Below are 14,749 nucleotides of genomic sequence, written 5' to 3'. Positions count from 1 at the left end.
GCTATCATCTCCCTTATAAAGATCCCTTTGTACCGTTCCTGCTAAAAGTCAGGGCTGGATAATTGACCCATTTCCTGCATGCTGACTGTTTTGTGGACTCATTGTGCTGACACTCATCTCCATTGCATCGAGATCGTCTCTACTGGAGAAGAGCATAGCTGTGCCCGGCCGTGCCCACGGGTCAGCTCTTGGAAAGAGCTGTGCAAAAGCCAGAGTTTGGAATGCAGTGTGCTGGCAGTGTGCAGCTGTAATCTCTTCCTTCAGCAGGAAAGGAAACGTGTGCTCTGCTGAGTGATGCTGAGACCATGCTCTGTGGAGAGCACTGGAGGAGAACCTAGAGGTGATTCGGATTAGATGGCCGCGTCCAGCATTAGGTAACCATGGAAAAAATGCAAGCTGAACTTGAAGCCCAGTCTCCCAATTGTTTGTGCGTGTGTGAAATCTTTTGGCATCCCACATCTCCTTTCTGAAAAGCTGGTATTTTTAGATTTACGGCTGGAGGCCGTAAAACTGTTCTGACATGAACCCAAGCTACGCTGCTACCTTAAAAAATGAAGTCTTAAATGAGAACTGAAACTTATTGAACTATATTTCAATGACAGTATAGCAGAGCACTTTAACATGTGCATGGAAACATGCCTGGGAGGAAGGGGAAAAAAACTGAAAACGTCTCCAAAACTGGAGCTGCTCAGAGGCACTGTATCACTTACCCCTCTCTGGAGCTGCACCCTGGAGAAATCAGCTTTGCATGCGAGGCGATCGCAGCGCAGCTGTGAAACCCAGCTGAAATGTAAACTTCTCTTAAGTGTTCACGGGAGGCTTGCATCTGTGTCTGTGCCTGATTAGCTAGAATTGTGAAACTGCAAGCTTTCTCGTTGCCAGTTCTTTCCTCTTTACCTTGACCTATGGCTTCGCTCACTCATGTGCTTTGTCTTTGGCTGGAAACTGCCGTTCCCAGGTGTGCTGCATGGCAGGACCCTGAGCCCCAGCAGCAGCCCGGTGCAGGGCTGAGGGCTGCTTCTGATGGCAGCGACATTCGTGTGCAGACAGCTCACCTGGGGCTGGGGGGGACGCGCCGGGACTGGAGGTGCTTGTGAGCACTGCTGTAATAGGATTTTCATGATGATTTGCTTCCCCTGTCATGTTGTTTCAAATTCCTGACAAGCCATACTTTTCACAGTCTGGATTTTCTCTCATGAATTTCTCAAGGGGCTATCTGGAGGGGAAACTATTTCTCACCATAACAAACAACCAAAGCCTTCATCGTTAAAAATAAAGCACTAACATGGCCCTACAATGGCCCCCTTTGTCAAGTCACATCTGTTTAGATCACCAGAAATGATAAGCCTTTACTTTTGAATGTAACTTTCTTTTATCAGAATAGGAAAGAGGACTGCAAATCATTCAGAAAAAAAAAAATCAGCATGCAGGCTAAGGCATGTGACAGCAATACTCTGTTTTACGTAGAAAAATCAGATTCCATTGCCTACATATACAAATATTGGGCTTACGCTCTTCTAGCACAACTCAGGGATGGCTCTGTAGCAGAGCTTGCTGCCGTGCTAATATAAAAACAGGGTGAAATAAATATCTGACCTGCTAGATTGCAAAGCTCTGATTTCAGTGCTAATCCAAATTACCTTGTTTTTTAACTTGAGACTTCAAATCTGTTTCCCAGAAGTTGTCTGCTGGCGATTGCCAAATTGCAAAGCAAGAGGATTCACATGGGGAACGAAGGAGAATACTCTGTGAGATGTATTTGATCATCTGAGTTAAATAATCCTCAGACATTTGTCCCCAAGTGATAAAATTGTCTGCACACCCAGAGGATTTAGAATTGAGACCCGGCTGCATTATGCAGAGGTTTCAGACAGGGATGCTGGTGCTGAGGAAGGAGCTGCTGCCCAGAAACCCGCTGCCTACAGCTTTGCACCTTCCAGCAAAACTGCTCTGACAGTGCTGCCCTTCTGCAGGTGAGGAGCTGGAAGCCACCACCACTGCAGCAACACACCTCAGCTCTGCCCTTGGCACTTGCCCAAATCAATCCACTCATTTGGAAGAGAAGTGGCAGGGCAACGAGCTGCAGGATGGCAGGGTTAGCTCAGCTCTTCATGGATCATAAGGCTTTCCTGGGTGCTTCTGAAAATCCAGCTCATAAGGTGCTCACCTTTACAGAAGGTATACACGATAAATTCTTTGGGTTTAAATTCCACAAGGTTTGGCTCAGCATTCCTACTGGCATTGAGATTTGGGGGAATTGAGATGAACTCAGGGGGAGTATTTAGGAAATAGGGCGAGCCGGGTCTGGGTTGATAGAAATATTTTGTGGAGAATCCTGCTCTCTCTGAGGACACATCAGATTTGCTACTGCCCTTAGTGGGGACAGTGAATGGGTCCTTGGTTTCCATCAAGTTGAAACACAGCCTGCACTCGTCCTCTTTCACCTGCAGCTCGTAAGCCACGTTTGCTGCATCCCCACGGGAAGTTTCACCAGCAGTTAACTGAAATGTCGCAAGCCTCCAATCTGATGTGAAGCTGGAAATAAACTCTGAATTCGCCTACGCTCACAACTGAAGGTCATGTGTTCATAAAACCATGACAGCATCTTCTCTAGATTAAAAGAGGGAGAAAAAGAGGCAAAGTTGTCTATGATGAAACATTCTTCCCGTTAGGAAGTCCTTCAAAGCCTCTTCAGAGGCACCATCAACAGAGATGAATTGCAGATCATTCCTCTGCATCCAACAAAGGGAATGCTTGTAGAAGTTCCTCTAATTACATACAATTGGTTTTGAAATTAAATGATCTGGAATATCAGTGAGTGACTCTGAGCAGCATCATTGGGTAAAGAAAAGTAGCAGCCTGATGGAAGGAGGTAAAGGCACGGAAGTAATTATGGCAATGATTAGTTTCAAGGCTCGTTCAGTCAGTGCGTGGGCATGGTTCCCCAGTTGACTCCTGCACTGCAGCACTGTGTTCTGGCAGCTCCCAGGAGGTGGGAGTACCTTTGGCCTCTTCAGGCTTCTCAGTGTGTGCTGAGGCAAAGTGGGCAGATGTCAGTCCTTCCCATTTTCAATGTGAAGTGATAGAAAGCAGAGCTGCTGCTTTGCTGTGCTCTCCCCAGGTGTCTGTGACTTTGTTCATTCATAAATGCACTGTCTGGGCTGCCCTGTCGTGCCAAGTATGCAACTGTCTGGGTAAAAATGTGCAAACAAGGTGTGCCTGATTCCTGCATGTAGTTACCATAACAAGTGCAAACATGCAGCAGGAATTTGAATACACGAATGAACAGACATCTAGATGAGCAGAGAACTTCTGAATGCAGAGACCTGATTTGAGCTACAAGCCGTGGCATCTGTTTGTGTAAATTATGTGCGCCACTGCACATAGATTTTGAAACTGTTTCTGAGGAATATAGGTATTTCTATGTATTAGACCACAAAGCTTATCTGAGTTCCCCTTTTTAACCACAGTGATGAGATCACTGGAAAAAGAGTTACCCACTGCTCATCACCCTTCCTCATTTTGTATGTGTTAAACATCATGCAGTGATTAGATCAGAGCTTGGCTGTCTAGGGAAAACAAGATCCAGAAATGAAGAAGGAAGGATAAGGGGACCCCTAGACTGCAAAGCTGTGGTGTGAACAGGAGGAGGGTTCCCTGCATGTACGCTGCAAGGAGATGGAAAACATACAGAATCCAGCTCCTGAGCTCCAGGAACCCACAGCTTTGGGGGGGGAAGGGAGGCAGCCAGTCTGGAAAGGACCACTCTGCCCTCTCCAAGCCACCCTTGTCACTGCCATGAACAGCAGCAGGATGGAACCTAAAGCAGCACAACGCTGCAGGGATCTCTGCTTGCCGACCCCTGGCTGCTCCATCCCTGAGGGTCTGTGCCAGAGATTCTTCTTTCAGGACTGTTGCATTTTTTACTGTATCGTACGTGCGTCCTTCCTCGTGCACTTTCCTCAGACAGAGGGCAAGAAAGGACACTGACCCCTGGGGCTCCCCGACCTGGCTGCTGCTAGCAGCCAGCCTGGAGCTGCAAACCTGTCCATTACAGTGCTTGTTGGTGCTTACTGCTCTCAGCTCTGTCACTTCTAAATGTGGTTTACAAATACCTGGACTTGGCCACAAGCATGTGCAGTCTGAGACCAGATGAGAGCCTGCTGCTTGCTGAGCATTTCCAGCTCAGCTGTTGTTTGGGCTCCTGGGTAGCATCAGTGCTGCCTGTGCTCCTCAGCTCCACTCTAACAGCATTCATTTCTGTTATTACTGTGCTGTGCTGAAGAGGAAATGCTGTTTCCTTTTTTGGAGCTTTTAAAGACTCTTATTTTTCAAAGTCTCTTTTAGAAACCCAGCTTGGAAAATGGTGTTTAATCAGTGTAAGCTTACTGCCACCAAACAGCTGAAGCAATGGAACGAAGGCAAACTATGTTTACTGACGTAATGCATGCAAAAAATTCTGGGGAAAAAATTTTGAATAATAAAAAAAAAGACATGGAACGCAAATGATTTGTCTTCTTGCAGGGTTACATGCAGCACAAATGAGTTCACAGGCTTGGTTTACCGCATCATCCAACAAACAATTGTGTCAGCATATACTTGGGAGCAGTGCGTGCAGAGCTGGGTGGAACACCCCGAGCTGACAAGAAAAGGGGATGAGGCTAACATGGACGTGTGCCTGCAGAGAGCGGAGTAACCTTGGGGCACAGCAGTTGCTTCCCCAGCATCCCCTTTTTCCTTGTTACTCTGCTGTCATCGAAAAGTGTTGGGGACGCTGAGTGTGACCCTCCCGTAACTGAGAAAGTAGGCTGTGTTGCAGGTGCCTGGGCATGGGCATGATGGCATGTGCATTATTTCTCACTTTTATATTTTGTCTTGAATCTTTTCGCTCGTGTATGGATGCTTGTGCTGCTTTTAAGTCGCCATCCACTTTCAGTTCCCTGTGAGCGTAGGTGTCAGTGCCAAATGGGGCACCGTGACAAAACGGAGGTGTTGAAGATCCCCCACACGCTCTGCCTCCAAGCTGCACTCCATCCCCCGGGGTTTGGCTGGGCAGAGGAAGGCGCCCACATGGCCTTCAGGAGCCGTGCGGTCCTCCCCTGCCCAGCACAGCCCCTGCCAATGGCCGGCAGCTGCTCCTGGGGCAGCAGGACGTGGCCCTGCCTGCCTGGGCACTCTGCACAGCTGGCTTCCCCCATGGCGGTGAAGGTGCAGCCGAGGAGGGGAGTGGGAGGCCGGAGTGCTGAGCAGGGCGGTGCGCAGGGCCTGGTGTGACCACACGAGCGTCTGAGCAAAGCTGCCTGCTGGGCTGCGGGAGTGTGCAGCTCTCAGAGCTCGCTGGCGGGGCTGAGCCCTCAAGGAGGATGCACAGGGAGCGCCTTGCTGCCCTGCATCTGAGTGCCTGTGCCACCAGCACCGCGTGCCTGCAGGACCTGGGCCTCTGCTGGCAGACACAGCGGAGAGCAGGCCGAGAAGAGCGACGCAGAGGCAGTTGAGAGGGAGCAGCCCCAGCAGTGCCTCAGGCCTGCAGCTCGTCGAGGCCCAGGCTGCTTAGCACAAGCAGGAGAAGCCGGGCACACCACAATAGCAGGAGGACATCCATCTATCAAAGAGATTCTAGTTTTCCTGCCCTGCCTGGGAGCAGGGAGGGCCAGTGCCCACTCAGCTGGGCTGGAATGGGCAGCTGTGCTGTGAGCTGCCACAGCTGTGGTCGTGGTGTGGTTCTCAGGCTATTTTTGAAGCTAGAAATACAAGTGTAACCAAGTCTTCAACATTTTCCCACACCTTTCATGTGACGGGACTGTGCCCAGTCATAGGACTCAGTCTGTAGAACCCGATGAATTGTCACAGTTTCACTTCCCTGGTGTTCTTTTCCTTCCTTTTTGGAGGCAGCAGCATTGTTGGTTCCCTCTGCTACCATGATAGCTGCCTGGGGATCTGCATGGTTGGGCTCCTTTCCAAGACAGGACTGTCATCAGAGGATTCTCTGCAGTTTGGGACAGTTCCTGCAGGCACACTGTGCCCTTCTTGTTCTCTCCAGATGTGTTTCACATCAGCTGATCAGTGTCTTAACATACAGAACCAACTGTTGGAGTCAAAAAAAAAAAGCTTGCAGGTTGTTGTATGCACAGCTCTCACCTCAGTTAGGCACCCACCTTAGTCAGTTTAGATCAACATTTAAAAGCAGTGAAACGTACATCAATCTGTATCTTTATAATGAGATGGTTACACAGGGCAAACCCCTTGTGCTGCACACACTCCTTACATATCCACAGCTCTTGGATTTCTCTTTGAGCCTTTGCTCCTCTTGCTGCATGAGGAACACAACCCGGGGAGCTGCACAGCAAACATGCAGAGAAAATCACTGCTAGAATATGCTTTGATTGTAATATAAATCTCAAAGTATGTAGGGAGGAACAGCTCAGTGCTTCAATTGCAGTCATTCTAAGGATGGCTGTGGCACTAATCATTAAGAGTGCTCAAGCAGCTGTATGATTTTTAAGTTGCTGGTGTTCCTTTAATTCTAACATACTATTAGAGTGTTAATTAAAAAAGCATACCAAAATGAACTGCTCCTCGGAGAACCAAGAACCTGTCATTTGCGTGAAAACCCTGGATTATAAACCGCTTCTTCTACTTTTGCTGCCAGATATGCAAAGTAAATTGCACAATCCCAGGGATGCAGTTGAGCCGCTTTATGTTTTTCTTTCTCCAACTGAAAAGAAACATTTTCTTCAATCTGAGGGGGAGGCACTTGTTTTTCTTGCAGTTTAGCACATATGGGCCCTCATCAACAACAACAAAATAACTTTTCCACCATTTCTTATCTCAGTTTATCACGAGGTTTTGATTTTTCTTAGACAAAGATTGTTTGCTTGCTTTGTTTGTTTGCTGTAATTTCTGAGTTATTTTTCTTAGCAAAATTTAGCAATAAAAGCAGCAATCACAGTTGTGTGTTGCACTGGGTCTATTTCCCATCCTTGTTTAGTCGTGAGAATTTTCTCAGCAAGTGGGACTGTTCTCATCCAGATTGTTCTCTTCCATAGCTGTCAAATGCCCAAATCCTCATACCCAACCTTCATCCATAGATTGCACAATCAATTACTGCTGCATGACAGATGTTGAGATCCTTTCTTATCAGTCAGTTAGCACTTTTTTTTTTAATTGCAAGATTATAAAATATTGGATCATGTTCCACCAGTGTTGTAGTACATCCCATGAGAAAGGGATGGGGAATTTTTAGAAATCTATCACAATAAATCCTTAAAATCATGTGCCTACGACTCAGTCACTGAGAATGGGTTTATGAGTGCCATCTCCTCAGTGGGAAAGGGAAGTTGGCATAGGATGTGGGTGTTTCATGGTAAATGTTTATTGCAGAAAGCTTCCAGAATGTCTTTAGAGCATTTAGAATCTGATGGGCTTAAAATCTGTTAGTTTCTATTATATAAATGAGAATAGTTCTGGTGTTCAGTCATGTTTATATGCAAGTTGTGCTGGCAGCTGAGTGGCCACCAGAAGTGCCCAATTCTTGTTCCACGGGTGGGACATCCAGTTGCACATCTCCTCCGCAGACTTTATAGCCCGCCAGTCATCCCAGCAGAGCATCCCACCCAACAGCACTTCAGCCCCATCGAGATGTAGACCTGTTTTGCTGCCACTGAATTTGGTGGTTTTGTCCCCAAAAGCATATAACCACAAAAAAAGAGAAACATGGCTTGGATTCCTACAATAACTGAGATTGGAAGAGGCCTCTGGGGATCCCTGTGGTCCCTCTGGGACTGATGGGTAGATTGATCGTAGTGCAGAAAAGGACAGTGAGTGCTGACATGAAATGTTTATTGGGACCCGTGTCAGATCCATTTGAAGTCAGCACGGAGACTGCTTTAAGCACTGAGTGGCAGATCTGGGGTCCCAGCGGACATTCCTAACCTTGAACTCCTGACAACTGGGCAGCTGGTGTAAGCTCCTGGTAGGGACACGGCCCTCTGCAGGGCCTCTTTCACCAGTCCTGAGAGGCACCTGGGGTTGTAAGTGATCTGCAGGTCCCATCTCAGTCTACCGGCCTTTGTGATTCCCTCTGTGATCTGCCAGTGCTGTGAGGGACCTTCAGCTTGGCAAGGAGCTTAAGGTGCCTGAGCTGAAATACAAACTGAAACGAGTTCATATTTTCTTTCTCGTTTCAGAAGAAAAGTGTTTGTTGAGGGAGATTTCAGTCTGTGATAAAACAAACGACTTGTGAGTTCATCACATCTCTTCAAGATTTGCTGCAGCTCAGAGCCCAAGTGCTGATTTATGGAGAGTTCTCCTGATGTTATGCTTCTGCTGCACGGCTCGACTGTGAGCAGAGGAGGACTCAGCCAGCAGGACTTAAGCCCAGCAGCTGAAGGCATTAGGCTGTTACCATTATGTGGGCTTACTTGCCCTCAAAATGTGTTCAGAGACAAGAGCTTGGGAGTTTCCAGGAAATCCACCCAAAAAAAGCCCACAGCAGAAGAGCAGCATCTGTGGCACACCGTGACGTGAGACTGCAGCAGTGGAAGGCAGCTGGATTTAACTTTCTAAGGCTCCTTCCTCCTTCAAAGAAAATCAGCAGTTAAAAACGCTGCAGTCATTTTGCAGGTGGTATTCAGCCCCCACCACAAGTGCTGGGAACTGCAAAGCAAATGTGCAGAAAGGTGCAAGCACTCCATGGCACTGATGTGCTGGTGAGTTTTGTGACCAAACGTGTGGCCTGAGCTGAGCTGCCTCCTGCCATTGCTCCTGCCTGTTCCATGCAGGAGATTCGTGGTCGCAGCACAGGGTGTCTCATGGCAGTGTTTATGGATGTGAAAGTGTTATGTTCCTACAGCCCACCGTGTGTGCAAGGTGAAATCTGAGGGCTGAGCTACCCATCTGTGCATGAAGGCTTTATTCACAGCCTTTTCTAATCAGAAATATTGAAAAATAATAACATTTGCACATCTGGGCCATCCGGGTGTGTTAGAATCAGGCTTACTTCCTTTCAAACTGATGTCAAAACCTCTCTTTGACTAATGCAGGCCTGGAATTGCCCTGCACCCCTCAAGCACCACATAGGCAGAGTGGGGTGTTGAATCCCGCTGCATCCTGCCCTTGCTAACAGCTACATTTCTCAGTTCTGCCTCTCAGCCAGGTGTCATTTTTTGAGGTTGTTCAAAGGAGAGGGAAACAAAGTAGTGCACTGCAAGAGAGTGGCTGCTCTGAGATGCTGTGGGGCTGTAGTGCTGTTACTTGTGCTTCTGGTGTCCAGAGCCCCCGCAGCCCTCTCTCACATAATCATCTTGTAAAGCTGATGTCGAGTTCCTGACAGGCTCCTAATCCGTCCTGACATGCACACAGATGCTCAGTTGAGTGTCATTTCCTGCTCTGAGGAGCCCAGATTGTTCCTGACTGGCCCTTGGGTTTGAGCAATCAGTTTAATTTTTCTCTCTCATTTATTTATTTGCCTAAGGGAGCTGTGCCTCAACTCCCTCCTGTAAATCTCTTTATCATACAGCATGCCAAATGCACTCAGCAAGGGCAAGGACTTTATTTACGAGCTGTATTGCTGCTAGGTTCCGTGACGCTGCAGCACAGGTTTGCTCTGGGTGCTTTGCAGCTCCGGGCTTTGTTTGCATGCACCCTCCTTGCTCTGCACAGTTTCTGCAGGAGCCCACTGCTGTTGAACCAAAGCAAGATTTAGGCTTAGAGTGAAGAGCAAAGTGTGATTCCTTTCCAGGTTGCTTGCTCCTGCTTTCACACCTAGGACAGCCAGACCGCAGCAGGAACCCGGCTGGGGCCGTGCAGTGGAGCTGCAGCAGCAGCTGCTGTCTTGGGACTGCTCCGTCTGCTCACTCTTCAGAAGGGAATGCTCCACTCAGAGTCCTTTCCAAAGCAATTTGAGGTTAATTAGCAACTTCTGGCTTCACTATCTAGCTGTTTTGTTTATCTTTGGTCTGAGCGAGTTCTCTTCCTGTTGTTGTTCCTTCTTCCTGAGCAATGGGGGGAGCCCCGCAGACACCCGACCCCCCCTGTGTTCAGGGGACTCTCCAGCCAGCGCAGGCTCTGCGCCCTTTCCCAGATGTGTCAGCCAGTCCTCGCCTTCTCAGCTGGCTCTCCTTAATCTTTAATTTTGCTTCTGCATAAATGAGTGCCATTTGAATGCAAGGTGATGGAGGAGAGAAGCACAGTGCTGGGCTCTGTAGTTAGAAGGGAGCGCTTTGCCCTGCCATGGGCTGCCCTTACCAGCTTGGTCTCAGCTCCTATGGGGAAGCACAGACGTGGTGGCCACGCTGGCCAGGTGCTGGGGTGCAGAGGCCCTTTGGCACATTGCCACAGCCCGTGGGTGGGTGTTGGAGCGGGGAGGTGACATCTGAGCTGCCCCCCAGCCCCTCCTTGGAGCCCAGCTGCTGACACTGGTGGAAGGGATCCAAATACCAGCACATGGGCTGAAGCTCAGCTGTGGGGGCAACCCCTGCTTTGCAGCGGGCATGCATCAGCCACAAATGTAGTCCCCTGTGTTACTATTGCCTCCACCATAAATGTTTTATGTGACCTCATAAACTCTACATAGCAGTAATCTTGTAAAGTCTGTGGCCTTTGCTGGACTCACATTTTAGGCAAGAAGCCTGGAAGAGCCAGGCCATCTGTGGTGGTAATGAGTTTCTCATCCTTTAAGAAAGAGAATAGTCCCTCAGTGGCCTTCCCCGTGCTGAGGGCTGCATGGGATTTTGCTAACTTGCATGAAAGTGGAGGATCGAGCAGTGCAGCAGGGAGACCCCGCAGTGAAACTACTGGATATGGCCCTTAAATTCATCCGTCAAACTGCTGCCATCATGGGACAGGTGAAACAACAGACACTGAGCATGGAAAGATCATCTGCATGCAGAATTATTGCTCAGTGTATGAACAGTCCCCAGTTCCATGCAAATCCAGAGATGCTTCTGAATGCAGCTGTTTGCTTTGGGTTGAATTAAGCTTGAACTGCTCACAGCTCCCTGCAGACTGGGTGGCAGAGGGTGATATCATGTACTGGCTGGGAGCATTTATCTCCTAGCACTTCTGCCTCCACTTCTCTGTCTCAGTCCCTTCTGAGCTCCCAGCACAGAGGACTCGACCCTTCCTTCCCATCTCCCCATACTCTGTGGGGTGCTCAGCCCTGCAGTGGTTGTGCCAAGAAGGTCCTCATGAGACTCAGCTCTGTCTCACGGGAGTCCCTGGCTCTCCCCTTGCTCTTCTCATTGTGGAAATCCTTTCTGCTCTCCTCCTGCTGTCCGGTGCAGTGCAGGCAGATGGTTCCTGTTGCAGCTGTCGGACTGCAGCTGTGCTGCTGCACTCAGGGCAGCCCAACAGCAGCTCCCCACAGCCTGCTCACTCTGTGCTGCACCCAGCCCACTCCTGCCCCATCCCCAGCGTGCCCATGCACAGGTGATGGGCTCTGACCAACTCACAGCCAGCAGTGATAGGCTGGGTCACACTTCTCCCCTTTGCATTGGCAATTTTAGTACCTGCACAAGTGAGTCAGCAACTCATGGGCATGCTTAAGAGCAGTCCCTTTGTTGCTGAGTGAGTGAAGTCTTCACTCCAGCCCTCAGGTTTAACCTCTGAGTGGTTTTGCTGTGTTTCAGGTCACTTCCTTCATGCCTCTTTGCAGTGTCTGCTGCTGCACCTGTGCATGACCCGTATGGTGAACTCTTTGTTCCTGCTGGGTCTTCGAGCACATGTCCAGAGGTTGCCTTCCCGCAGGCCTAGAGTATATTTGGGTTTGCAGCAGCATAATAAGAAGGGAATAAGGGAAGAGCTGTGAAATGGACTGTCCCTTCATGCAGGGACTGAGCAGAAAGCAGTCTTGGAAATATCCAGTGAGAGATGTGCGTGGCCATGCATCTCCCAGTATCAGATGGTTTGTTCCTGCAGCCAGTCATCAGGTCACACAGAAGAGAAGGCGTCTGTCTGGAAATCTCATTTTCACACTCCCACTGTCTGTGTTTTCAATTCAAATGCTGCCCCAAACATGCATCTGCTTTCCCTTCCTTTTTTTGGCTTTTACTTCATGCTATTTCCCCCCATTTGAAGGTGGGCAGGAAGGAATAGCCAGGGTTCCGTGGTTCCTGTTTGCATGCTCTGCTCTGCCAGGCCCCACTCCCATGCCCATGGTCCCACAGCTGGCCCACAGTTCTTAAACCATATCCACCTCTCTGCCAGGATGAGCGCAGAATTTTAGCTGGTTGCTCCTTACCACAGCACTTTTCTCAGAAATCTAGGTCGTGAGAAATGTGTGCAAATCCTTTATAGTTTTCCTGGCTTTTATTTCCCCCATTGACCTCAGGCTCTCAGCAGCATCCATCTGCCCGCCCTGCATGCTGTGGGCTCCCTGGCAGTGGGATTTCCCATGGAAGAGCCCCTCATGGCCTTCCTTCTTTTCTCGGTGAGTGGGTGGGAGACACCAGTGCTTGTTCTCTGGCTGCCAGCTTGGTCTGGGGGGGGGGGTCTGTGCTCTTCACACTGTGTTGAATGCTCTCCAATATTCAGTGGGATTTCATTTGTATCAGTAGCAGTTCACATGGTGTAGCTCAGCTTCTGGGTTCAGCTTCATTCCCTGCCAGAGAGGTTGTGTCCTGGAGAAACCAGCCATCTGCGAGCTGCATGTGGGGCTGATATCATTGCAACCAATCTTGGCCCCATGCATGGGAGAAACAAGGCTTGGCAGAGTGCTGTGCTGTGCTCTGCTGTTTCACTCCCGCTTGCAATGTGCTCCTGCAGGGCGGCACCAGGGACCCACCCCCACTCCATGTTCATTCTGGAGCACCCCCACACCTGTCCCTGGTCCCCACTGCAGCCTTTTAACTGATAAGTGCATGCAGGCCTCATGCACAGCTCACCAACGATGCCCATGCACAAGCAAGGAGAGGCCCTTTTGGGAAGGATCTAGGCTGGCTTCCAAAATCTGGGCTCTGCCTGACTCCAGGCTCTAGGACTCCGGGGACTCCAGGCTCCGGGGCAGTGCAGGAAGATGCTGCTGGGAGGTGCAGTGCAAACCTCTGCCTGCAGCCAGGAGAGGAGGAGGAAGAGGTAACTGGAGAAGGCTGATCCCAGCTCAGAGGTGGCAGCTTCCTTCCTGTCTTCAGCAGCAGTCAGTATGCACTGAGAGCTTCAGAGCAGATCTGGGGAAGGAGCTGTGGGTCTCCTCCAGCCCAGTGCCACTGCTCTTCAGGGAGGTTTTCCTCATCAGAACTCCTCCATGCCAAGAGAGCAGAGATGCCTCCAGGTGCTGGGCACGGTGAGGGGAGCACATAGCTGGCCCTAGTCCTGCATGGTGGTGGAGGTCAGAATGCAGGATGAAGCCCAGGGGAATGGCTCCAGCCCACCTTTGCTTGCCTGTGCCCCTGTACCTCTGCCACGATCTGCAACAATGGCATCACTGAGAGAAAACCAAAAGAGGAGACCATACAGATGACCCTGTTTTAACACTTAGAGATAGATGACTGAGCATGGTCTGGGTCTCCTCTCTGTAGGGCACAGCCCAGCTCTGCTGCCTCTGCTTTCTCTTCCCCTGCTCCAGGTCTTTAGTGGGAATCTGAGCCTTTCCATAGCTCAAGCCCATCTGCCAAGCCTGGAAACTGCTCTAACAACCTCTCTGCTGCACCTCTATGCCACCAACAGTAACAAAACAGCTGGTAGGAGGCCGAGTTTGAGAACTGCAATGCAGGGGGCAGTCCGGAGCCCTGTGCTGCCTCCACTGGGCCTGCAGGAGGGTGGGATGCTCGGCGGCCAGATGGGGAGTGGAGGACATGCAGGGTCAGGGTCTGAGTTTGGATGTGACACATCTGCAGCTGCTCCTGATTGTGATGGTGTAACTCACGGCTGGGAAATTCCCTGTTAATTGGTGGGAAGTTGGGTCAAGAGGATTAAGAAAGGGAATGGTAACAGGCCAAGGCTCCTGAACTTAAAGTATTGAGCTAAGAAGCACTCAGTATGGGAAGCAGTTGAAAGCAGTTGACAGGTGAGGAACCGTAAAGCCTTCCAACTTCATGTGTGAGACAACGTGCCTGTTTCCACCTCCTGCTGCCCGTGGTGCCCCGAGATGGGCCTCACCCTGGGCCAAGGAGGGCAGAAAGCAGCAGTGGGCAGCAGCCAGAGCCTGGATACTGAGTGCTGACTGCAGGACCCTTCCTCAGTGCACCACTGCTCCTCCTCTGAAATGTCTGCACTTACCAGTGTGGGACCTCACGCATGTGTAAGCAGCTTGCTGCTATGAGACGCTGCCTCTGACCACAAATTGCAAGTATTTAGGCAGTCAAATTTGCTTCCGTTCCCATGCTGCTGTTGCAGATAGCTTGGTGCAGGTCAAAAGGCACAGTGCCGTGATGTGCAGAGCCCGGTGGCTTGGCGTTCTGTTCTCGCTGGGAGGGCTGATAGCCCATCAGAGGTGTGGGGAAGATAAACAGAGCAAATCTGAGAGCAGAAAATGCGGGCTGGCCTCTGACACACCGGGGCCTCACCCCACAGCTTCATCTCACAACTGGTACCTATGATTAAGAGTCCGTATCAATCTCAATGTCATGAAAGTCACACAGGCCGTGAAATCCCCACGTTCAATGTTGAAATACAGCATTTGATGCATTTTTGTTTGAAATGCGTAAAATCTGAGTTAGGGATGCCACGGGAGTGCTCTGGGCCCCGTCAGCCAGGAGCAAGCCTGTCACTTCTCCCCCTGTATTCACCACCATGTGTAATGTTTTCTCCCCAG

General features: G+C 49.9%; 1 protein-coding gene across 26 annotated transcripts in view; it reads left to right on the top strand.

Annotated features, from left to right (window-relative positions):
* The window catches only part of EXD3 (exonuclease 3'-5' domain containing 3), a 247,190-nt gene that overhangs the window by 172,663 nt on the left and 59,778 nt on the right, over positions 1-14,749 (top strand). The window contains exon 22 of one of the 26 annotated variants that reach the window (XM_090121065.1): positions 268-14,741. The exons of 23 other annotated variants lie outside the window; for them this stretch is intronic. In XM_090121065.1, the coding sequence (XP_089977191.1) occupies positions 268-291 (24 nt within the window). In that variant the 3' untranslated portion in view covers positions 292-14,741. Of the gene's footprint in view, position 1; positions 238-264; positions 14,742-14,749 lie in introns of those variants that run through there. 2 more of the 26 variants (XM_090121064.1, XM_090121066.1) reach the window with 2 other exon arrangements.

Source organism: Phasianus colchicus, chromosome 19, assembly GCF_987193195.1.
Source record: "Phasianus colchicus chromosome 19, bPhaCol1.hap1.1, whole genome shotgun sequence".
Lineage (NCBI taxonomy): Eukaryota > Metazoa > Chordata > Aves > Galliformes > Phasianidae > Phasianus > Phasianus colchicus.
This window is presented reverse-complemented; position numbering and strand designations above follow the sequence as displayed.